General features: G+C 39.1%; 1 protein-coding gene and 1 pseudogene across 1 annotated transcript; both read left to right on the top strand.

Moving 5' to 3' along the window:
- Positions 1-4,856: 4,856 nt before the first annotated feature.
- LOC114572420 (G-protein coupled receptor 4-like) lies at positions 4,857-11,181 on the top strand. Its single transcript, XM_028604045.1, has 4 exons — positions 4,857-4,974; positions 9,871-10,029; positions 10,279-10,454; positions 10,550-11,181. The coding sequence occupies exons 2-4, from the start codon at positions 9,886-9,888 to the stop codon at positions 11,052-11,054; spliced, it is 825 nt and encodes a 274-aa protein (XP_028459846.1). The 5' UTR covers positions 4,857-4,974; positions 9,871-9,885; the 3' UTR covers positions 11,055-11,181.
- A 9,349-nt stretch (positions 11,182-20,530) lies between these two features.
- Positions 20,531-21,975, top strand: LOC114572630 (G-protein coupled receptor 4-like; annotated as a pseudogene).
- Positions 21,976-24,799: the final 2,824 nt, after the last annotated feature.

Here is a 24,799-nt window from a genome sequence, read left to right as displayed (position 1 = left end):
TTTCTTCCTCTTCCTCCTCTTCCTCTCTCAAAAGCGTGACTCCAGCATGCAAGCTCCGAGCCAAAACTCTCCACTCTGTGCCTATTAACCGCCCCGGTCCGGCTCAGAGCATCAGTACAGCTACAACACAACCACCTGTGTCCTCTGTTCACTTTTTTTGTAAGATAAGGAGCAGGAAAAACGAATAAAAAAAAAAGATTGGATTGGAGAAAAAAAAAACATTTAAAAAGGGGGGTCTGCAAACGCTTCAGGCAGCTGCTGTCATGAAAATAATAAAAACCAGAGTTTGCCGCTGAACAACAACACGATGTAGAGGAGTTCCCAGAATATTCCTGTTTATTATTATTATTATTATTATTCCTATTGCTATTATTTGTGTTTTCTATCTCCCGGCTTTTTTCGTCAACTACTGCCTTTTGTGGGTTGTGTTTACGCTTCCAAGTTGTCTCAGTTTCATTCTTTTTTGGGGGGGAGGGTAGTTGTAGTTAGCTCCTGTTAGGGTCCATCCTCAGTTTTTGCGAGGCCTTGTCTTTGCAAGATGACGTGTATCCCTCTGTAGTGGGGAAAACTGAGACCACAGCGGGGTAAACCTCTGAAATTACACCTCTCACGGTTTTCTAATTTGCAGCTGACGTGTCTACGTGAAGGTCTAAAAAGTACAGAATCGTGTTGTGAAAATTGTAAAAAAATATATATTCCGACACGTGTTGTACTTGAGCAGAAAATTCCAAGTACAAAACAAAAGCGCACTAAAACCGCATTTTGTGCACTGAATAATCCTGCTTTTCTGTCGGTTACATTTGTGCAATAAACCTGTGAAAAGCTAATCATTATTCATTATGTTCCGTTGCGTTCTGGTGCTGTCTAATTCCTGCAGCTTTACAGAAAGAAAGGAAGCAGAAATTGGCTGTAATTTGGAGTGTTACCCTGCGGTGCTTTGAACTGTATGTATAACTTGTGTATAACAAACAATGTTATTAAATAAACCTGTTAAATTTCACCTATATTTACTACTAATAAGACCTACCGACCGTAATAAGCTTCAATTGAGTATAACGTTCTTAACGGTTGTGTACACTTAACAAATCTAAATGAAGGAGCCATCGAGTCTCGATGCGTAACTAAATAACTAAAGACCAGTAAGAATGTTTGTTAGCTCAACATTTAAGGCATCCAGTAAGGTTTATTTTCTACTCTGGTTACATTTTTAAAAACCTTTCTTTCTTCCCTTAGCTATTTGGAATATGTTTGGTTTCCTCCAGTATGTATTTTGTGTTCCACAGTTAAAGGGGCGCTATGCAGTTTTGGCCATTTCTTGGCTGTATTCTGGCTTTTTGCTGGCAGGTTTCTCTTTAGAGCCCCCCCTTCAGCTTCAGAATAGATATTTGACAGCTCCTATGTTTACTCCTATGTGTCTGACTCCTCTCTCGGTCAGTCTGCCGTTTCCTCTTCCTCCGTTCCTCCGACAATGCTTTCTTAGCTTTCTGCTTCTTTTTAACCGGCTCAAACATGACGATAGTGTGAAAAACTCGCTACCTTGTTAGCCGGTTCCTGAATGGGTGTGTACGTGTGCAGTGCCGTGAAGCAGTTCGTTACATGGTGAGACCTGATATCACGCCATACTTCCTGACGCTGAAGCAACGGGTGGTTTTTCGTCTCACAGGTGCTAGGGGGGAGCGAGACGCCCACCATTCAACCCGAAAAAAATTCATGTAACCATTCCAATGACTCCGAAGCTGTTCAGTAAAGGTAAATTAAGCTACAAAACTGCATAGTTCCCCTTTAAGCTATGTATGTCTAAGGTTTAGTATGGAGACGTAGATGTACTATATAAAAACAAAATTACTTTAAGCATTGCTGTTTAGTGGACAAGTTGGTTCTATAAAAAGCATTTACTGGAAGTGAGTAATGTTGCAGAATAATGGTCGCTTGCTTGTTGGCTTCAGCACTCAATTTTTATTATTTTTTTTCAGACTTTTGCCGCCAATGAAGTGAAATGTGTTGAGTTACTTGTTTGGTTGCTTTTTTAATATGGAAGTTCTTTAATGACAAAATGAACAGAGAAAGATTTGGGCTGTAATAAATCTGCGAGTCGAGATTTGAGAGCATGCAGAAACAGATTTCTTTAGCATGGTTTGCAACTTTTAGGTACCAATTTGTGACTTCTTATCAATGTTTTGAGACCTCATTGTGTGGACCGCCTTCCTGTCGCATGTTATCTTTAAATTAGCATGCTGTAGTTTTGGTAGTCTGTTTACCTTTGCGTGCCAAAACTTTGAAACACTCTTTAATGTTATTTGACCCAATTTAAAGTACATAATAGTAAACAAATCAATTCACAAAATCGGCAAAAATAGCTGACAGAAAAGGTGAGTTGAGATTTCAAACTTAACCCCAAATCCAAGCTCTTACTGTATAACCTGCTTAATTAAAGCTTGAATTTGTTTTGCGCTCACTCGCAATTTTGTCATTAATTAACTTCCGTACCAGCCAGAAAAAGTGGAAGCAAAACAGCAGGAACGAGCCCCAAAAATGTGAAAGTTGGGTGTGATTGTCGGTCAATTGGGGCTCTTTGGTGAAACATCTCAACTAACTGAAAAACTCTTCACTTGGTGATTGGTCCTGAAATGCTTATTGTTTTCTTTTCTTCTTTTCGCTACATTCTCTGGCAATTAGATAAATATAGTGTGCATTTCTCTGTCACTGTAACCATAGTAATGAGATATTTCTTCATATTGCACAATCAATAATGCCACAATGGGGGTGGGTGGGCATGTGGGGGGGGGGGGGGCGGGGCCCGGGTTTGTAGGTGGGGTAGTCTGTGTGATGTGGACCAGGGGTCACTGCTAGTTGGATCTGCACCCGTAGACTTCTCCCCTTCTCTGTTACATATGTGCAAAAAGACATTAAAATGCTTTTAAAATGAACCAAACGTTTTGCTGTTTTGTGTGTGTGTGTGTGTGTGTGTGTGTGTGTGTGTGTGTGTGTGTGTGTGTGTGTGTGTGTGTGTGTGTGTGTGTGTGTGTGTACTTGTCCTCCTGCTAGGCAAAGTCGCCGTTAAACAGTACATACTATACTATGACTGTGACTTTTTTCGACATGCTATATGACTTTTTTTTTTTAAACATACTATACTATGACTTTTTGTGATTTTTTTCGACATCAGTCATAGTATAGTATGTCGAATAAATCATAGTATGACGAAAAAAAAGTCATAGTATGTGAAAAAGATCATAAAAGTCATAGTATAGTATGTTGAAAAAAGTCATAAAACGTCATAGTTTAGTATGTCGAAAAAATCATAGAAAGTCATTAGTATGACGAAAAAAGTCAGTTTTTAGTGCCGATACGATTATTTTTTTTTCATCAGATTTAGCCGATGACCTAGCCTAGAAATCTAGATGCACTCTAGCGGCAGCACATTTAATTTGCAGCCTGGGGGGTCTAGGCACTCTCCGTTGAACGGAGAACGCAGCAGCCCGATATATCGCGGTGGAATTCGAGCGAGGCTGAAGCTAACTCCACATCGATCTTCCAAGCCTTTTCCTCGCCAATGTTCGCTTGCTGGCGAACAAAATGGATTAACTGCGTCTGCGGATCACCACGCTAGGGATATAATGTGTATTATGTAATGTACGATTTTTTTAATTCAATTTTTAATTTACTTTTAATTTATTTATTTGTCTTTGTCTTAAGTGTTTATTGTCTTTGTGTATTTGTCTGAAAGCACAATAAAAATACGTTGTCTAAAAAATCTAACAGGACTATAATGCATAGCACACCCTGAACAATTTCTAATTACTTATTTATGTCAATAGTTTTCAAGTTCAAGTTTGTGTGTGATTGGTGTGTGTGTGTTTGTGTATTTGTTATGTTAAGTTTTGAATTTTACACTTTTTTTGTCCTTTCCAAATGGACATATTTGACTTCAATTTTTTTCTGTAGTAAGCGGAGACATGTGGCTCTGGTCTTGTGTTGTGTGTATCTCACCTAGATGTGTTTACAGCAGTGTGTTTTAGTCAGTTTACAGATGTACGACTTGGACGGGGAAAAAAACCTCCATTCTAGCCTCTGTAACTCTGTGTCAGTAAGACCTAGAACAGGGGTGTCAAACTCATTTTCCCAGAAGGCCACACTGGAAAAAGAGAATCACCCCAAGGGCCAGACATGAAGAGTTTGACGTGCTTTTGTTAATGCATGTCACTTTAACATTTTGGTAGCTTTTTTCCTCATTTTTGTTGGTTTTGTTCCAAATGTTTTGTGGCTTTCTCAGACATTTGTCATCTTTTTGTAAATTTGTTGCTTTTTCCGACATTTTGTATGCTTTTCGTTGCATTTTTGTTGACATGAAGGCCCACAAAAGTCATCAAAATCCATGATAGAATTTAGCAAATCAAGCAAAACAATGATTACATCTTTGTTTCACAGCCTGAATATTAAACTCTCTGAGTCTCGGGGAATTTCTGAGTCTCAGAGTCGGCAAATCTGCCCAAATTCTGCTTTGAATGTCCGGAAATTGCAGTTTAAAAAACAATTTCCTGTGTTTTGGTTTGGCGCACAACTAGGCGGGCCAAAATTTATCGTGAACCCAAATTGATAGACGGGCCAGATGTAAATCTGCAAGGGGCCGGATTTGGCCCATGGGCCTTGAGTTTGACACATGTGACCTAGAATAACCCTTGAATCACACTTGTGAAGGAAACTTGAGAGTGAGCCAGCCATTCAAAACCATTATCATGCATGCTGATTACTCCCTGTGGTGTCTTTCAACTCCCCTCCCCCCTTCTCCCTCCCACACTACTTCCTGTTCATACTCATTTCTTCACTCTTCCTTGGAAGAGGAGGCGTGGATTAGGATCAACATACTGCATGTTGTGTAACTTTACCATATTTATTGTAGATTGTTTGGATGCAGAGGACAACACATCAGACATTGGTGTAGGGAACTCATTTGGTGTCTTGCAGCTGTCAAAGGTACATTTTGTCACATTTTATTATACAGATTGCTTAAAAAGGTAAATACACTGTAAATAGTCATGAAAATGATTATATAACCTTTAACAAGCAGACGGCTGGGGACTGTACTGTGTTTAAACCAACTATATTTCATTTGGGTTTTTCCCTGTTTTACCTTAAGTTGTAAGCCTTATGGATATGTTATTGTGTAAAAAGACAGAAAATGTAGTTTAAGAAACCGGCTAAAAAAAGATATAAGGATGCAAAATCAAGTACATGCACAATTAATGGTAAATTAAACGACAAAAGAAATACTGTGTAGATATTTCAGGAATGTAGTCAACAAAGACTATTTCTTACAAATGTATGTATATTTATGTATGTGTGTGTGTGTGTGTGTGTGTGTGTGTGTGTGTGTGTGTGTATTGTCAAGTAAGTTGAGATCCCTGACGTAGGCCAACAAGTGGGAAACAAGAGACTTTCCATCATTAGTCTCTACCTAGGAAGATTGGGGACTTTCCGCCTGAGTAGGTGATGAAGGCACAATGAATAATAGCTAAAAGTTAAAAGGTGATTTTAACGCTACAAGCAAAACATGTATGGTAATTCGAAGGCAATGGGGCTCGGGGCTTGGACCCTTTAAACAGAGAGCTGGTCCAGTACCTCCTTTATGGGGGTAACTCGGGGGATCTCTATTGTAGTCCAGCCTACGTATGTATGTGTGTATGTACAGTCATGTGAAAAAATTAACAAGATTTTTATTTTTAAAGGCCAGTTATTGGCCTTTGGAATAAAAATAGCCCACCCCCTCCCCCCTATGGTGAAGGGTATGTGATGATGTGGGGGGGCTATTTTAATTCCAAAGCCCAAGGGAACTTTATCAGGATGCATGAATCATGGATCCATGAAATAACTGGCCTTTCAAAATAAAACTCTGCCTGCCTCTATGGGAATTTAACATAGGGGTGGACTGACTTATGCCCCCTGTATTTTAAGGAAGAACATTTATTTATTTATTTACGATACATTATTCATTCACAAAGAAAATTGGTGTCCTTAAAGGTTGGATTTTTCCCCATTTTTTTAATTAAGGCACTAAGATCAATTTCCAAAAGATGATTGTTTTTATTCCTCTTTTTAGTCAACTTTAGCATGGGTGTCCTAATTTTTTCACATGACTGTATGTGTGTATGTATGTATGTATGTATGTATGTATGTATTATGTATGTATGTATGTATGTATGTATGGATAGATGTGTGTATGTATGTATGTATGTCTGTGTATGTATGTATGTATGTATGTGTGTGTATGTATTATGTATGTGTGTATGTATGTAAGTACATGTATGTATGTGTGTGTGTATGTATGTGTGTATGTATGTAAGTATGTGTGTGTATGTATGTATGTACAGTATGTATGTTCTGAAACATTAATTCACGGAAAGATATTTGGGAAATTATGAGGATGATAATAATGAGTTTTTATGCAAAATAGTTGTGTGTGTCATGAAAATACGATGACTGAGCTGCACGGGACGCTAGTCAACACTACACTTAGCAGCAGGTAATGTTAGCCTACCGTTAGCTAGTTAACACTACACTCAACAGCAGGTGACGTTAGCCTTCCGTTAGCTAGCAGCTGCAGTAAACACGGTTAAAATGCTGACAGCTAAACAGTGTAAAGTGTGTCTGTATTTCACTGGAGAGGATTCCAACACCAGACTGTAGCTGCCGTTGTCTGAAAAACACAGACTCAGCCTCGCCTCGCCAGCCTCGTAGTGCATTCAAAGTTATTGTAAAATACCCTTTTCCCATCAAGTGATTGCTTTCACTGTTTTGTGCGCATTAATGCGATTAATCGCAATTAAATATAATTGTTTGACAGCACTAATCATTATATTAAATTACTGAAACACGGACGAGGTTCTGTGGCTGCAGTAATGACCTCACATCAGCACGTTAAATATTTCATCACCAGAACTTGTGCTATCTGAAACTGTAGTATTTGATTAAATATCATAAGCAGATAGGGTAACAAATATTAAAGGTCCCATGACATGGTGTTCTTTGGATGCTTTTATATAGACCTTAGTGGTCCCTAATACTGTATCTGAAGTCTCTTTTATATAGACCTTAGTGGTCCCTAATACTGTATCTGAAGTCTCTTTTATATAGACCTTAGTGGTCCCCTAATACTGTATCTGAAGTCTCTTTTATATAGGCCTTAGTGGTCCCCTAATACTGTATCTGAAGTCTCTTTTATATAGACCTTAGTGGTCCCCTAATACTGTATCTGAAGTCTCTTTTATATAGACCTTAGTGGTCACTAATACTGTATCTGAAGTCTCTTTTATATAGACCTTAGTGGTCCCCTAATACTGTATCTGAAGTCTCTTTTATATAGACCTTAGTGGTCCCCTAATACTGTATCTGAAGTCTCTTTTATATAGACCTTAGTGGTCCCCTAATACTGTATCTGAAGTCTCTTTTATATAGACTTTAGTGGTCACTAATACTGTATCTGAAGTCTCTTTTATATAGACTTTAGTGGTCCCCTAATACTGTATCTGAAGTCTCTTTTATATAGACCTTAGTGGTCCCCTAATACTGTATCTGAAGTCTCTTTTATATAGACCTTAGTGGTCCCTAATACTGTATCTGAAGTCTCTTTTATATAGACCTTAGTGGTCCCCTAATACTGTATCTGAAGTCTCTTTTATATAGGCCTTAGTGGTCCCCTAATACTGTATCTGAAGTCTCTTTTATATAGACCTTAGTGGTCACTAATACTGTATCTGAAGTCTCTTTTATATAGACCTTAGTGGTCCCCTAATACTGTATCTGAAGTCTCTTTTATATAGACCTTGGTGGTCCCCTAATACTGTATCTGAAGTCTCTTTTATATAGACCTTAGTGGTCCCCTAATACTGTATCTGAAGTCTCTTTTATATAGACCTTAGTGGTCCCCTAATACTGTATCTGAAGTCTCTTTTATATAGACCTTAGTGGTCCCCTAATACTGTATCTGAAGTCTCTTTCCCGAAATTCAGCCTTGGTGCAGAATTACAGCCACTAGAGCCAGTCCCACAATGAGCTTTCCTTAGGATGTGCCATTTCAATCAGGAGAGACTTAGTTGCAGATATGCAAATATTTATTATAGATGAGCATGATATCAACATGGATCCATGAATTGTGGCTTTTGGGATTAAACTCCATCATAGTAAATATTTAAAGGGGTAGAGAAACAGACATATCCCCCCCCCCCCAAATTCTCTGGGCGGGCAAAGCAGAGAAAGGGGAGGTAACCTTTCCCCTTATGACCTCATAAGGAGAAGATTCCTGATTGGCCCATCTGAGCTTTCATTTTCTCAAAGGCAGAGCAGGATACCCAGGGCTCGGTTTACACCTATCACCATTTCTAGCCACTGGGGGACCATAGACAGGTTGTAGGAACTCATATTCATGCAGGGCTGGACTGGCTATCGGGCATACTGGGCATTTTCCCGGTGGGCCGATGCACTTTTGGGCCGAATCGCCGATATGAATAGGCCTTTTTTATTTTTGGGCCGGGCCGGCCCATAAAGGACTCACAGCGGCCCATTGGTTAATTTTCTTTATTGGCACTGGCCTGACCCAATCAAATCCAGGAACCCCCTTCACCACTCCGGGCCACAAATTTACGAATCCCACTATGGCCACGCCTCCCGGCCCTGAGACACAAGCTGTAATATTATGATGGAAGTTTTTATTCACGTTAAAATGGACAAACGACCACCAAAGCGCAAGGGAGGTGCAAAGACATTACAGGAGAAAAGGATTAATAATCTACGGGTGGATTCCTCAAAATGTGCCAACATTTCTGACATGTTTGGGACTGTAGTAGCTGCTTCAACATCAGCATTACCTGAAGCCGAGGAGGAGGAGAGGTGGCTGGCTATACAGAGAAGCAGAAAGAAGGAGGAGAGTGACCATGACAGGGCCATGGGAGCGAGTGAGGAAAAGATGGAAGAGAGAGTAGATGACAATGTGGTAAGGAGTAGGCAAATTAACAGGGCTGTAACATTAAAGTTAGTGGTTGTCAGGTAACCTAACTGCTAAGCTCACATTGAAAATGCTAGTGGTTAGCCTGTAGGCTAGCTGAAAAGTCTGTGTATCTTTAAAATCAGTGTTGATACAAGCATCAGTGTTCATTGAAAAGTTTAATTAGCTTCTCTTGTATTGGTGCTCTTTTCCAGGGCATATACTACTCTCCACTTTATTGTAGCTTTTGGGAAGGGTAACGGTTGTGGTTATAGTATTTAGCAGACACTTGTGTCCAAAGCCATAAAAATATGAATCTTACAATAGTTAAAATTAACAGTAAACTGTTTTTAAAGTTGCTAAGCCAATATTAAGCAAAATAGTAATAATAACAATAATGGCAATACAATATTAAATATCAATAATAAAAAATAATAAAAATACCATCAATATACAAATCATAACTCTAAGAATAAATTACTTATTTAAGTGTAATATCAACATTGAGACCTCTCTTGAAGGATCCAAAACGATCACATGAACACAGAACACTAGGCAATTGTTATCATAGAATCCACACATATTTTAAGAGGACTGAGGGAATGTGTCTGACCAATCACGGTCGGTGTGGGCCGCCTGGGCCAAAAATGCCCAGGCCAATTTTTTGTCCCAGTCCAGCCCTGTATTCATGTTAAAAAACCTCATAAATTGAAATTTTCATGCCATGTCACCTTTAAGGAATTTTGATACTGAAAGTAATATGCATTTTGTTTTAAATTATTTGATGAGTGAGTATTCTACATATGGATACTGCATTTGTGTGAACTGAACAATGTTAGGTAGATATTAAACAATGTTTCACATCTCTTTTTATAACCTGATCTCTTAAACAGGTTTCACTATGAACAATGGAAGATGTTTACGTTACTGACACATCATACTATTATAACTATGACAGACGAGAAGAATTCATCATAGATGTTGTGACATGCATAATCATCAGTATTGGACTTCCTTTGACCCTCGTGGCCATCTATTGTCTTCATTCTCTGGTACGTACATTATGACTGAGATCTATTTGTGTAAAGTGTCGGTCTGTAAAGGATCTTGATCTGAGTTTGGGGCCACATGTCAGAGGGCTGGGGTGAAGTATTTTTAATGACCTATACGTTTACAGGAATAAAGAACTGCAAAATTAAAATGTAAATTAAGCTGATTGAACCCTGCAGACATATTTGGGAGGAGGAGTTCAGAACATGTTTACAACTGCTCTCTTTACTTTAACCAATGTTTTCCTGCAGGTGCGAAAGGATCATGTCGCTCCGATCTACGTCATCAACCTTCTCATTTCTGACATCATTCAGTTCTGCTGCATGATCGGTTTTGTGGCAAAACCTGAGGTCCCGGGCATTGATTTGATTTACGTCTCTAGTCTGATGGCCAGTGTTGGCTTCATGGTGTGCATCGCCCTGGAAAGGTATCAGTCTATCCAGAATGTGTGTAACTACTTCTGTGTCTGACCTTTGTATTCCTACCTCATTCTGAAGCTGTGTCTTACATCTTGTATTACAGGTATTTGGTCGTCGCCTGCCCACTGTGGTACCGCTCCAGACAAACCATCAATATCTCCGTGGGGGTCTGTGTCCTGGTCTGGATCCTTTCTCCCGTCTGTCTCATCACTCTGGTTTTCTGTTTTTCTTTAGAGTTCCCAGTCATCATCTTATACATATTAGTCCTCCTTCCCCTCCTACTGCTCATATTCTTCCTGGGTGGGACCATCGCAGCCCTGTCTGCTTCCATCTCAGTTCCCGCTGATGAAAAACGCCGAATTGTGGCAACATTGGTCCTGGTGCTGCTTATTTACACACTGCTGTTCCTGCCCAGACCCATATTGTTTCTGAAAGAGGAATTCAGATTTAACTTCCTCCCAGTCCTGTTTAATGGGTTTCTTAGGTTGAGTCCTCTTGCAGACTTAGTTCTGTGTGTTTTCATGAGGAAAGGGGCCATAGACAAGATTTTGGCCTCTGTGTGTTGTTGCAGAATGGACAGCAATGCTTTCAGCAGTTTAACAGTATGAATGATGAAAACATGTTTCAGCTGCACGGCTTCCGGAAAGTTATCTGAATGCAGAAAAGTCTTTGACGCTCAAAATAACGACACCCAGACCCCCCACTATGATATTCCCCCCCCCCAAAAAGGCAGATTCTGGCCCATATATATATACAGTGAGGAAAATAAGTATTTGAACATCCTGCTATTTTGCAAGTTCTCCCACTTAGAAATCATGGAGGGGTCAGAAATTGTCATCGTAGGTGTATGTCCAATGTGAGAGACATAATCTAAAAAAAAAAATCCAAAAATCACAATGTATGATTTTTAAACTATTTGTATGATACAGCTGCAAATAAGTATTTGAACACCTGAGAAAATCAATGTTAATATTTGGTACAGTAGCCTTTGTTTGCAAGTACAGAGGTCAAACGTTTCCTGTAGTTTTTCACCAGGTTTGCACACACTGTAGGAGGGATTTTGGCCCACTCCTCCACACAGATCTTCTCTAGATCAGTCAGGTTTATGGGCTGTCGCTGAGAAACACGGAGTTTGAGCTCCCTCCAAAGATTCTCTATTGGGTTTAGGTCTGGAGACTGGCTAGGCCACGCCAGAACCTTGATATGCTTCTTACAGAGCCACTCCTTGGTTATCCTGGCTGTGTGCTTCGGCTCATTGTCATGTTGGAAGACCCAGCCTCGACCCATCTTCAATGCTCTAACTGAGGGAAGGAGGTTGTTCCCCAAAATCTCGCACTACATGGCCCCGGTCATCCTCTCCTTAATACAGTGCAGTCGCCCTGTCCCATGTGCAGAGAAACACCCCCAAAGCATGATGCTACCACCCCCATGCTTCACAGTAGGGATGGTGTTCTTGGGATGGTACTCATCATTCTTCTTCCTCCAAACACGGTTAGTGGAATTATGACCAAAAAGTTCTATTTTGGTCTCATCTGACCACATGACTTTCTCCCATGACTCCTCTGGATCATCCAAATGGTCATTGGCAAACTTAAGACGGGCCTGGACATGTGCTGGTTTAAGCAGGGGAACCTTCCGTGCCATGCATGATTTCAAACCATGACGTCTTAGTGTATTACCAACAGTAACCTTGGAAACGGTGGTCCCAGCTCTTTTCAGGTCATTGACCAGCTGGTCTTGGCCATGTTAGTAGTTGGATTCTTACTGATTGTATGGGGTGGACAGGTGTCTTTATGCAGCTAACGACCTCAAACAGGTGCATCTAATTTAGGATAATAAATGGAGTGGAGGTGGACATTTTAAAGGCAGACTAACAGGTCTTTGAGGGTCAGAATTCTAGCTGATAGACAGGTGTTCAAATACTTATTTGCAGCTGTATCATACAAATAAATAGTTAAAAAATCATATATTGTGATTTCTGGATTTTTATTTTTTAGATTATGTCTCTCACAGTGGACATGCACCTATGATGACAATTTCAGACCCCTCCATGATTTCCAAGTGGGAGAACTTGAAAAATAACAGGGTGTTCAAATACTTATTTTCCTCACTGTATGTATATATATATATATATATATATATATATATATATATATATATATATATATATATATATATAATAATAATAATGTATAATAATATTGGCCTATATATATATATATAGGCCAATATATTTATGTATAGTACAGTATACCCACTACATTAGACTACACCACCAGGGGCATTTCTAGGACTTGTGGAGGTTCGGGGCTTAGCCCGGACCCATTCAATTAAACTGAATGCAGTGCAAAATGGCGAATGGCTTGCCCAGCTTGTTAATAGCCGGTGTATGTTCATTTCTGCTGGCCAGTTTGTAGATGTAATTTAGATGGCGCCAACATTTGGCCTAATCATAACTGGCCTGCCAACCCAAAGGCCAAGGTTTTGTTTCCAGATTTGTGTGGTGAATTTGGAGCATTAAACACTTCATTTCCTGCATTCTGGTGAATTTGTATGCACCTATTTCTACCTTTTTCTGAATCTATACACTGGAAATATCTTTATGTAAAGGGAAACATAGATTACAATCCAAATATAAAAACATAATGGAATATATTGCAGTAAGGCTCTCAGGAATTCTGTATTGCTTTCATCTATGTATTCTCCTTTGGATTGACTGTCCTAATTATATCTGAGTCAGCACACATGTAGCCTAGCATCATTTACTCTTCTCTTCTCTTTTGCGTCTTTTGTTGGGGATGTAACCTCCTTAAATGTGCATATGACAATTATTCAACTCAAAGATACATTATTCATTTTAATTTATTAATAAACCCCTGGAATATAATGTTTGAGCAAGATTTCTGCTCATGTCCAAAACTTTGTGCACATTCAAAATATAACTCAGAGTTGTGATATTTTGAGAAATATAAAGTGATAATAGGCTATTATAAGAATAAAGTCACTATATTTCAGAAAATAATCTACCTGCACCATAGTCCATAGCTGCCAACACTCGCACGTAGCTGTCTGTTCTATTCGCCTCGGAAAAATAAACTGGACAAAGTTACAGTTCAACCATGAGTTCTACAAAAAAAAGAACTGAATGAAAAAAAGAATTGCGAGTGTGTTGGAAAATACTTTTCTTCTTAATTTGCATGTGCCATTCTGGGGCTTTTTTATTTTATTATGCTATTTTTGTCTTTCATTTTAAAGAGCTACATAAAAATGTTTGGTTCAATGTTTTTGTTATTGCTTTATGTTTGCTTTTTTGATACAATTGTAATAGGCATACACGTTCTACTACTGTCTGTTTCCAGCAGGTGCAGCCTTTGCAGTCAAACACTGGATAATTAAAGAAAAACTGCATCATTGAAATGTTGTTGAAATAATGTGAAATATACATAGATTTAATTTAGTTTTATTGCCATGGACCAACTGACCATTTATTTAACTTGTGAAGAGCATTGTATGGAACCATCCACGTAATGTTTTTGGTTGAAAGAAACCCAAATTTCGGATATAGAAACTTTTTGAAAATGGGTAAAATTTGACCCGAGGACAACAGTAGGGTTAATGTGCTTTATTTCTTGAGACTAGTAGTAGAAAGGTATGTCATGAATAGGGTTGGGTACCGAAACTCGGTGCCAATAGGGAACCGGTGCCGACGTAAACGGTAGTAACGAGACCGAATAAGAACAAAAGTTTCGGTGCCTCATTTCGGTGCTCAACTTTACACTACACCTGACAGCATGTAACGTTAGCCTACCTTTAGCTAGCAGCTGGATTAATCACGGTTAAAATGCTGACAGCTAACGTTAAACAGTGTAAAGTGTGACTGTGTTTCACTGTGGAGGACTTCTACAATTCATAGATATACAGTATGTTAATCTATGCGTTCACTTGCAGCTGCCATTGTCGGAATTAAACAACACAGATTCACTTAAAACAGGTAGCCTCGTGGTGCATTCACAGTAATTGTAAAATACCCTTTTCCCATCTGGGGTTCAACAGCAATTTACTGGTGAAATAAGTTATTGTTATAGTTATGACATTTTTATTAAATCTTTAATTTTGACCATGGCCTTAGCAATAAACAAGTCACTGACTGTTGTTTACTACCCTTATTTTTTTTCTTCTTCTTTTTTTTTTTAACTTTATTGAAAAGTACCGGTTCAGGCACCGTTTAGGCACCGGCACCGTTTTAAAAGTATCGATTTAGCACCAGAATCGAAAAAAAACCAAACGATACCCAACCCTAGTCATGAATGTAGAAGTTGGGCTTCAGGCTCCCAAAGGTGGGAGCTCAGAGCCACGGGGTAGGTTACGGTCGGGTCCACGCCGGGAGAACAGTCAGGAAGCTTAAACGTCTTGTAGTACAAGTCTTGGTACATGCACACATTCTGGTACACGTTGCTGAACTAAATTTAAGGAAGATATTCCAACAGCATTTAATTCAATGTTGTTCCTTAATATAACAAAGGACTCTTATGTTAACTTTAATCCCTCCCAAATTGATAATTTTGTAGACGGTGCTACAACTACGGACGACTTTAGACTCTGTTGCTCCCCTCAAGAAGAAGATGATGAAGCAAAGGAAATTATTACACCTTGGTATATCTCACAAATTAAAACAAACCTTGTGAAAACTTGAAAGTAAATGGCGTTCCACCAAACTGGAAGAATTTCGTTTAGATTGGCAAAACAGTCTGAAAACATATAGAAGGCCCTCAGAAATGTCAAATCAGTAATAACTCATCACTAACAGAAGGAAATAAGAACAACCCAAGATTTCTTTTCAGCACTGTAGCCAGGCTACATCATCAATCAATTTAATTGACATAGTATACTATGACTTTTTTACGACTTCTTCCACATACTATATTATGACATACCATACTGTAGTTTTTTTCCGACATCCTATACCATGAATTTTTCAAGATACTATAATATGACTATTTTTTCTACATACTATACAAGGCCTTTATCAAAATACTATACTATGACTTTTTTTCGACTTACTATACTATGACTATTTTTCCGACATACTACACTATGATTTTTTATGACTTTTTCATCATACTATACGATGATTATTTTTTTGACATACTTTACGGTGACTCTTTTTTCGACATACTATACTATGATTTTTTTCGACATACTATACTACAACTATTTATTCGACATTAAACTATGACTTTTTTTATCACTTTTTTCATCATACTATACGATGACTATTTTTTGACATACTATACTATGACTTTTTCTGAGTTTTTTTAGACATATATTATGAGTATTTTTTTGACATACGTACAATTACTTTTTTCAACACACTATGACTATTTCTTCAACATACTAAAAACCAAAAAGCTTTTTTCATGAATAAATTAAACTTTGATCATTGTCAGTGTAGTACCAGACAGAGTACAAAATAAGCTCAATAATGGATTAATAAAGAAACAGGTTTATGACAAACTAACACAGGTAGACAGATACAGTAAAGGCTCTTTGAAATGAAAAGTGATTTTAAATCTGTTACAGACAAACTTTGCGACGCCTGTACGAATATGAAACAGATCTTTTCTCTCAGAAAGGCAAGGTGAAAAAAAAAAGTATTTTCAGGCATCGTCCGAAGTTTAACTCGTAGGTTCTGGCCAGAATAGTATCTCCTACGCTGGATAAACTATCTGGTACGTACCACTTAAAGAGGCGCTATGCAGTTTTGGCCATTTCTTCGATGTTTTCCCTCTTTTTGCTGGCAGGTTTCTCTATAGAGCTCTCCTACAGCTCCGATGTTTACTCGCGTCTGACTCCTCGCTCGGTCAGTCTGCCGTTTCCTCTTCCTCTGTTCAACCGACAATGCTTTCCGAGCTTTCTGCTTCTTTTTTGCCAGCTCAGCCATGACGATAGTGTGAAAAACTCCATCGCTACCTTGTTAGCCGGTTCCTGAATGGGCGTATGTGTGCAGTGCTGTGAAGCAACTCATTACATCGCAAGACCTGATATCACGCTGAGGCCGGCGGCTCACCGGCCCAAAGATGGAAGGGTGGTTTTTCAGCTCACAGGCGCTAGGGGGGAGCGAGACTACCACCATTCATCCCGAAAAAGTCATATAACCATTCCAGTGACTCCAAAGCTGCTCAGTTAAGGTAAATTAAGCTAAAAAAAAAACTGCTTTAACAAAAATGGGAATGTCTGCCTTTGATTAACTCACTGCATTAAAGCAAGGCATGGCAGCTATGTTTGGACAGCACATCTCAAACCCAGAGGCAGTTCAAAGTGTTTTAAAACAATAAGGGAGAATAAAATAAATGAAGATAGAATAATCATTTTTAAATTAGATTAAATAACATGCCAGTTTGTAATGTTTCCAGTCAGGATGCTTTATATTGCTCCTCTGTAAAAAAATAATAACTTGGCAGGGGAATTTTGCTTTCTTAAGTTTCCTTAACTATCTGTTTCCAAACTTTGAACATTGTTAATGGACCTTTTTCACAGCAGACATGTTGACTTGTCATAGTAGGAAAAGCACAGCTGAAATTGATAACCTTAACGCTGGCTCAGTTCCATCAAGTGTCCCAGTAAGATATTTCAGTGAGTCAGCATGAACAATACCAGGACCTCTACTAAGTGGAATGCATCCATCATTAATGGTTTAATACCAGGGTCTCTCCTAAGTGGAATGCAGCCATCATTAATGGTTTAATACCAGGACCTCTCCTAAGTGGAATGCAGCCATCATTAATGGTTTAATACCAGGGTCTCTCCTAAGTGGAATGCAACCATCATTAAAGGTTTTGAATACACCTGTGCATTTCCTACTATGACATGTCAACATGTCTGCCGTAAAAAAGGTTTATATGATCCGTAAATCATCCTTGTAATTCTGAATAACAGCAGAACAGATAATACTGTAGGTACCTAATCATGGAGAGGAATGAAGAAGTAAAAACCATTTGGTGTGCATATGTCGACAGAGTTCTCAAGAAAAACAGAAGTAAAATAGAGTGTGGGATTATCTGGGTACCCGCTAGTCAATTTCCTGTTTTTTGTGGTGCCTGACCACATGGTCTCACAGAAATCCGTTGTGGTGACACGAAATGTGTGAAAATTCTGTGAGCACGTCACGGAATTTTCGGCTATTCCATGAAGCTGCCACAGATTTTGAGTTATGGGGCCGTGTTCATTTCACAGAATTCTATGAGATCAGGTTGGTCTGACATATGTGGTGCAGATCACTGTTTGTCACATTCACTGAGCCAGTTTGTGACAGAGTCAAGAAGTCTGGTAATGTTCACAAGGCCAAGAAGATTTGTGTTTTATGCTTGTATTATATACTTATGTTTTTGTCTTTTTGACGCACTTTGTGCGTCAAAAAGTGCCTGATGTGGTCATACTCAGATTCTGGTCAGACCTCGAATGTTGTGGGCGGGGCTAAGGTTGGCTGGCATCCAGGCTACCAAAAAAGTTTTTAAGAGCTACATAAAAATGTTTGGTTTGATGTTATTCTTATTGCTTTATGTTTGCTTTTTTGATGTAATTGTAATAGTCATACACGTTGTACTACTGACTGTTTCCAGCAGGTGCAGCCTTTGTAGTCAAACACTGGATAATTAAAGCAAAACTGCAACATTGAAAGGCTGTTGAAATAATGTGAAATATACATAGATTTAATTTAGATTTATTGTAATGGACCAAAACACCTATCTTAAATGTAACTTTGCATTAACTTCTACAATTATACAGTTTATTACAGAGAACCTATTTCAATTCAGCTGTTTTAAAACTCCAATAACAAAGTTCATCTTTCACACCACTGTTTCCCAAAAACATACAAATCAAGTGTTCAAAGATTACTCAGATCTTACATGTCTGGCGTAATGTTAACACTCATAAGAGTGACGCTGTGTATTTGCTGGAAACAGGAAGGAAATGTAAGCACCTGTTGCCAAACGTTTTTGCTTTTCAATTTCAGTTTCGATTCTTTTTTATTTGTTTATTATTCATTTTATCACTTAATACTATCTCATATTTGTCTTATTGTCATATCTTATTTTATTTTAACTGTGTTTATATATTGAATTATTTAAATTGCTATTTAATGTTTTATGTAAATATATTATACACATTATATTTTTGAGGATATCTAAACCTTCAATAAGCTCATCAAAACAGCAACATATTAAACAGACTTAACATACATGTGCTGGTCCCCACCCCCCCTCCCCCCTCCTTACCACACTACTTCATGTTCATACTCATTTCATCACTCTTCCTTTGAAGAGGAGGCGTGGATTATTATCAATGTACTGCATGTTGTGTAACTTTACCATATTTATTGTAGACTGTTTGGTTGCAGAGGACAACTCATCAGACATTGGTGTAGGGAACTCATTCGGTGTCTTGCAGCTGTCAAAGGTACATTTTGTCACATTTTGTTTTATTTATTTATTTATCTATTTAATTTAGTTTTATTTAGATTGTTTAAAAAGCTAAAGACATTGTAAATAGTTATGAAAATGATTACGCAACCTTTAACAAGCATACAGCTGTGGATTGTACCGTGTTTAAACCAATTATATTTCATTTGGGTTTTTCCCTGTCTTATCTTAAATTGTAAGCCTTATGGATATGTTATTGTGTAACAAAGACAGAAAATGTAGTTTAAGAAACTGGCTAAAAAAGATAAAAGGATGCAAAATCAAGTACATTAGTTGAAGGAAAAATGAGAGAAGAAAAATAGGATAGAGCATTCACAATTAATGGGAAATTAAACAACAAAAAGTAGAAATACTGTGTAGATATTTCAGGAATGTAGTCCATATATCGAAAACGTTCTTACAAATAGAGTGGGGGATCGGGCCACATTTTTAGCCCGGCCCGAGCCCGAAAGGCATTAAGATATTTATGTCCGAGCCTGAACCGAGCCCGACACAGTTCAAATCTCGTTTTTTTCTCATACTTGTGATATGATATACGTTTGTTTGTGTGGAAAGCTTTTATTAAGAAACTTTAGGAAGGCATTCGGAAAAGTCAACAGATGAGGCATCAGAGCACACAGGGCAACAAGCACACGTTAACACAGGTGCTCACCTACATAATAAGCTGTTTTAAATTTAAAATGTTTAACACCTTATCGCGCTGATGTGAGCGAGCCTGAACCACAGCATCATTTCTAAATACCTGTTTGAACCGGTCGGGTCGGGTATCCATCCTCTACTTACAAAGGCCATTTCTTACAAATGTTGTATTTATGTATGTATGTATGTATGTTCTGAAACATCATTAATTCACGGAAAGATATTTGGGAAATAATGATGATGATAATAATAATAATAATAATAATAATAATAATAATAAAAATGAGCTTAGATATGCAAAATAGTTTTGTGTCGTGAAAATACGATGACTGAGGTTATGTTATGTAACCCAAGACAGGTTACTGTCATTTACTGATTCAGTTAGAGATAATAAGTGAAATAAGAAAATTAATCTTTACACAAAAGATAATGCAGATGGTTTATCAAGTGGATTAGTCAGTCTCATCCAAAACCAGAGGGCAGAGGGGCATTCAACAAGTAGTGGAGCATCAGTACAGAATGTCCTAAACAAATGTAATTAACATTAATCATTATATTAAATTACTGAAAGACGGAGGAGGTTCTGTGGCTGCAGTAATACCTCATATCAGCACGTTAAATATATCTATTCATCACCAGAACTTGTGCTATCTGAAACTGAAGTATCTGAAAGCAATACACATTTTGTTTTAAATTATTTGATGTGGGAGTATTTTATATATGTATACTGCATTTGTGTGAACTGAACAATGTTAGGTAGATATTAAACAACATGTTTCATGTCTCTTTTTATAACCTGATCTCTTAAACAGGTTTCACTCTGAACAATGGAAGATGTCCACATTAACAACACATCACACTATGATTACATTAACAACACATCACACTATGATTACATTAACAACACATCACACTATGATATCTATGACTACTATAGACGAGCACAATTCATCAAAGTTGTTGCGACATACATAATCATCAGTATTGGACTTCCTTTGACCCTCGTGGCCATCTATTGTCTTCATTCTCTGGTACGTACATTATGACTGAGATCTATTTGTGTAAAGTATCTGTCTGTAAAGGATCTTGATCTGAGTTTGGGGCCACATGTCAGAGGGCTGGGGTGAAGTATTTTAATGACCTATACATTTACAGAAATAAAGAACTGCAAAATTAAAATGTAAATTAAGCTGATTGGACCCTGCAGACATATTTGGGAGATAACTGCTTTCTTTACTTTAACCAATGTTTTCCTGCAGGTGCGAAAGGATCATGTCGCTCCGATCTACGTCATCAACCTTCTCATTTCTGACATCATTCAGTTCTGCTGCATGATCGGTTTTGTGGCAAAACTTGATGTCTACATCAGTCTTATTTATGGCTCTAGTCTGATGGCCAGCGTTTGCTTCATGGTGTGCATCGCCCTGGAAAGGTATCAGTCTATCCAGAATGTGTGTAACTACTTCTGTGTCTGACCTTTGTATTCCTACCTCATTCTGAAGCTGTGTCTTCCATCTTGTATTACAGGTATTTGGTCGTCGCCTGCCCACTGTGGTACCGCTTCAGACGAACCATCAAGATCTCCGTGGTGGTCTGTGTCCTGGTCTGGATCTTTTCTGCTGTCTATTGCTTCTTTTTTTATTTATTCATCCCATTTCACCAACCATTACAGGCATATTTTTCCTCCTTCCCCTCCCACTGCTCATATTCTCCCTGGTTGGGACCCTCAAAGCCCTGTCTGCTTCCATCTCAGTTCCCGCTGATGAAAAACGTCGAATTGTGGCAATGTTGGTCCTGGTGCTGCTTATTTACACGCTGCTGTTCCTGCCTGGAATTATATTGTTTCTGAGTAGGGAAGATGACATTACCCACATGGTCCTGTCTGATGTGTTTCTTAGGTTGAGTCCTCTTGCAGACTTAGTTCTGTATGTTTTCATGAGGAAAGGGGCCATAGACAAGTTGTTGGCCTCTGTGTGTTGTTGCAGAATGGACAGCAATGACGACAGCAGTTCAACAGTATGAATGATGACAACATGTCCACAGTCAGCTTCATGTAGGCAGAGAAAGAGGGAGAGAGAGAGGGAGAGAGAGAGGAGAAACAGAAGGAGACATGTAGGCTAATACAAAGGATAGAGACAACACAGATTCTGTCTTCTACTGATATGGTTTCCAATAAGACACCTAACTGTTGATAATATAAAATATTGTCTTGATATACTGTGGGAGTTCTGCTTGCTGGGATGTTTTGGTAAACTTGTCCTGTTTCACTGTGATGGCTTCAACAAATGTCAATCAAATATGCATGTATTAGTTTGTTAGTCTATGTAATGTTTATCATTATGATACATGGTGACCTGTCGTGACTGTGAAACAGCAACCGCTCACACAAAGGCAGTTACATGAAGCCTAAAAAGGCTTAAATATATGAAACAAATAAAACAGAAAATGGGACAATTTAAAAATAAAGAGTTGAAAGATTGGTCGTGGAACAACGGACCAGCTCTTCACTCTCGCAAGGATCCTGGAGGGAGCCTGGGAGTATGCCCAACCGGTCTACATGTGTTTTGTGGATTTTGACCGGGTCCCCGGGAGATACTGTGGGAGGTGCTGCGGGAGTATGGGGTGAGGGGGTCTCTTCTCAGGGCCATCCAATCTCTGTACAACCAAAGCGAGAGCTGTGTCCGGGTTCTCGGTAGTAAGTCGGACTCTTTTCAGGTGAGGGTTGGCCTCCGCCAGGGCTGGCGCTTTGTCACCAATCCTGTTTGTAGTATTTATGGACAGGATATCGAGGCGTAGTCGGGGTGGGGAGGGGTTGCAGTTTGGTGGGCTGGGGATCTCATCGCTGCTCTTTGCAGATGATGTGGTCCTGATGGCATCATCGGCCTGCAACCTTCAGCACTCACTGGATCGGTTCGCAACCGAGTGCGGTTGGGATGAGGATCAGCACCTCTAAATCTGAGGCCATGGTTCTCAGCAGGAAACCGATGGAATGCCTTCTCCAGGTAGGGAATGAGTCCTTACCCCAAGTGAAGGAGTTCAAGTACCTTGGGGTTGTGTTCGCGAGTGAGGGGACAATGGAGCGGGAGATTGGTCGGAGAATCGGGCGCAGCGGGTGCGGTATTGCATTCAATCTATCGCACTGTTGGACGAAAAGAGAGCTTAGCCAGAAGGCAAAGCTCTCGATCTACCGGTCAGTTTTCGTTCCTACCCTCACCTATGGTCATGAAGGCTGGGTCATGACCGAAAGAACGAGATCCAGGGTACAAGCGGCTGAAATGGGTTTCCTCAGGAGGGTGGCTGGCGTCTCCCTTAGAGATAGGGTGAGAAGCTCAGTCATCCGTGATAGAGCCGCTGCTCCTTTGCGTCGAAAAGGAGCCAGTTGAGGTGGTTCGGGCATCTGGTAAGGATGCCCCCTGGGCGCCTCCCTAGGGAGGTGTTCCAGGCACGTCCAGCTGGGAGGAGGCCTCGGGGAAGACCCAGGACTAGGTGGAGGGATTATATCTCCAACCTGGCCTGGGAACGCCTCGGGATCCCCCAGTCGGAGCTGGTTAATGTTGCTCGGGAAAGGGAAGTTTGGGGTCCCCTGCTGGAGCTGCTCCCCCCGCGACCCGACACCGGATAAGCGGACGAAGATGGATGGATGGATGGAAGAGTTGAAAGATGGGCAGATCAAGCACAGTCATCACAGTGATGACTGTAGCACACACCAAACACACACCTAACGCCAAATGGCACTTCTGATTCATAACTTAGTAACTTTATAATAATAACTAGTAGAAACGTACCGTCTCTTGGAGCTGAAAGCTAACAGTTGCCCCATTCTGCTGATGTCTTTAATTTGGTGTCTTCCTAGCCCTTACAGAAGGTTTTGTATCCAGCCTAGAAGTCCAGAGTTTTTTGGGGTCTTTGTGCAATTAATCCATATTGTTACATCCAAGATTGATACACTATGTAAGGAATGTAAATAGTTTGTCCTTTATATATGAGTTATAATGTTCAATATGTTCATTTTTGCACTGGATGACTCCAAATATATAGGAGAACTGATTTTAGACAACACAAATGCTTGTGTAGAATTGCTGTGTGTGTGATATCAATACATATGACATTATTATTTTTTGAGTACTGGCATGAGTGAATGTCATGAGGACAAAAGTGTCTGGACTTTTTTTGAAAAAATGTAGATATTTTGTCCACTGTGTAAGTTATGTTTATTTTTTCACTGTTTGACTCCTAATATATATATGAGAAGTGTTTTAGACAGAAGATTGGCTGAACTTTAATTGCTGTGTGTGTGTGTGTGTGTGTGTGTGTGTGTGTGTGTGTGTGTGTGTGTGTGTGTGTGTGTGTGTGTGTGTGTGTGTGTGTGTGTGTGTGTGAATTTCTCCTGATGCTGAGCCATCAGAGTGTAACTGAGTGTGAATGTTTATCTGATGAGCAGGTGGCAGCTTGTAGGGCAGCCTCGGCCTCTGGTATGAATGTGTGTGAATGGTTCCTGTACTATTTACAACATACTATACTATGACTATTTATGACTTTTTTGAACATACTATGATGATACTATGATATTTTTCAACATACTAAAGTATGACTATACTTCGACATACTATTCTATGACTTTTTATGACCTTTTTCAACATAATTGACTGACTTTTTTCGGCATATTATATTACAGCAATTTCTTTGACATACTATACAATGACTATATTTTCAACATACTATACTATGACCTTTTATGACTTTTTACAACTTACTATACTATGACGTTTGTGACTTTTTTCGACATACTATACTATGACTTTTTTCAACATACTATACTGACTATTAATGACTTTTTCAACATACTATAATATTACTTTTTTATCACTTTTTTTGACATACAATACTATGACTTTATTTTCAATGTACTATACTATTACTTTTATTGACTTACTATACTGAGACAAGGTGGCTGTGGTTCATGTGGTAGGGCGGCCACCTACCCATTGGAAGGTTGGTGGTTCGATCCCTGGCCCTGCAGTCCTATATTGAAGTGTCCTTGGGCAAGACACTGAACCCAGAATGGCTCCCAATGCTGCAGTGTGAATGTTTATCTGATGAGCAGGTGGCACCTTGTACGGCAGCCTCGCCTCAGTGTGTGAATGCACCACGAGGCTTACTAGTTTCGAGGGGACACACCACGTATGTGTTGTTTTTCCGACAACTAAACTAAACTAGTATGTTGAAAATTTTTT

Source organism: Perca flavescens, chromosome 17 (assembly GCF_004354835.1).
Source record: "Perca flavescens isolate YP-PL-M2 chromosome 17, PFLA_1.0, whole genome shotgun sequence".
In the NCBI taxonomy this organism is placed as follows: Eukaryota; Metazoa; Chordata; class Actinopteri; order Perciformes; family Percidae; genus Perca; species Perca flavescens.
The sequence above is the reverse complement of the archived record's forward strand: the minus strand, read 5'-3'. Positions and strand labels throughout refer to the sequence as shown.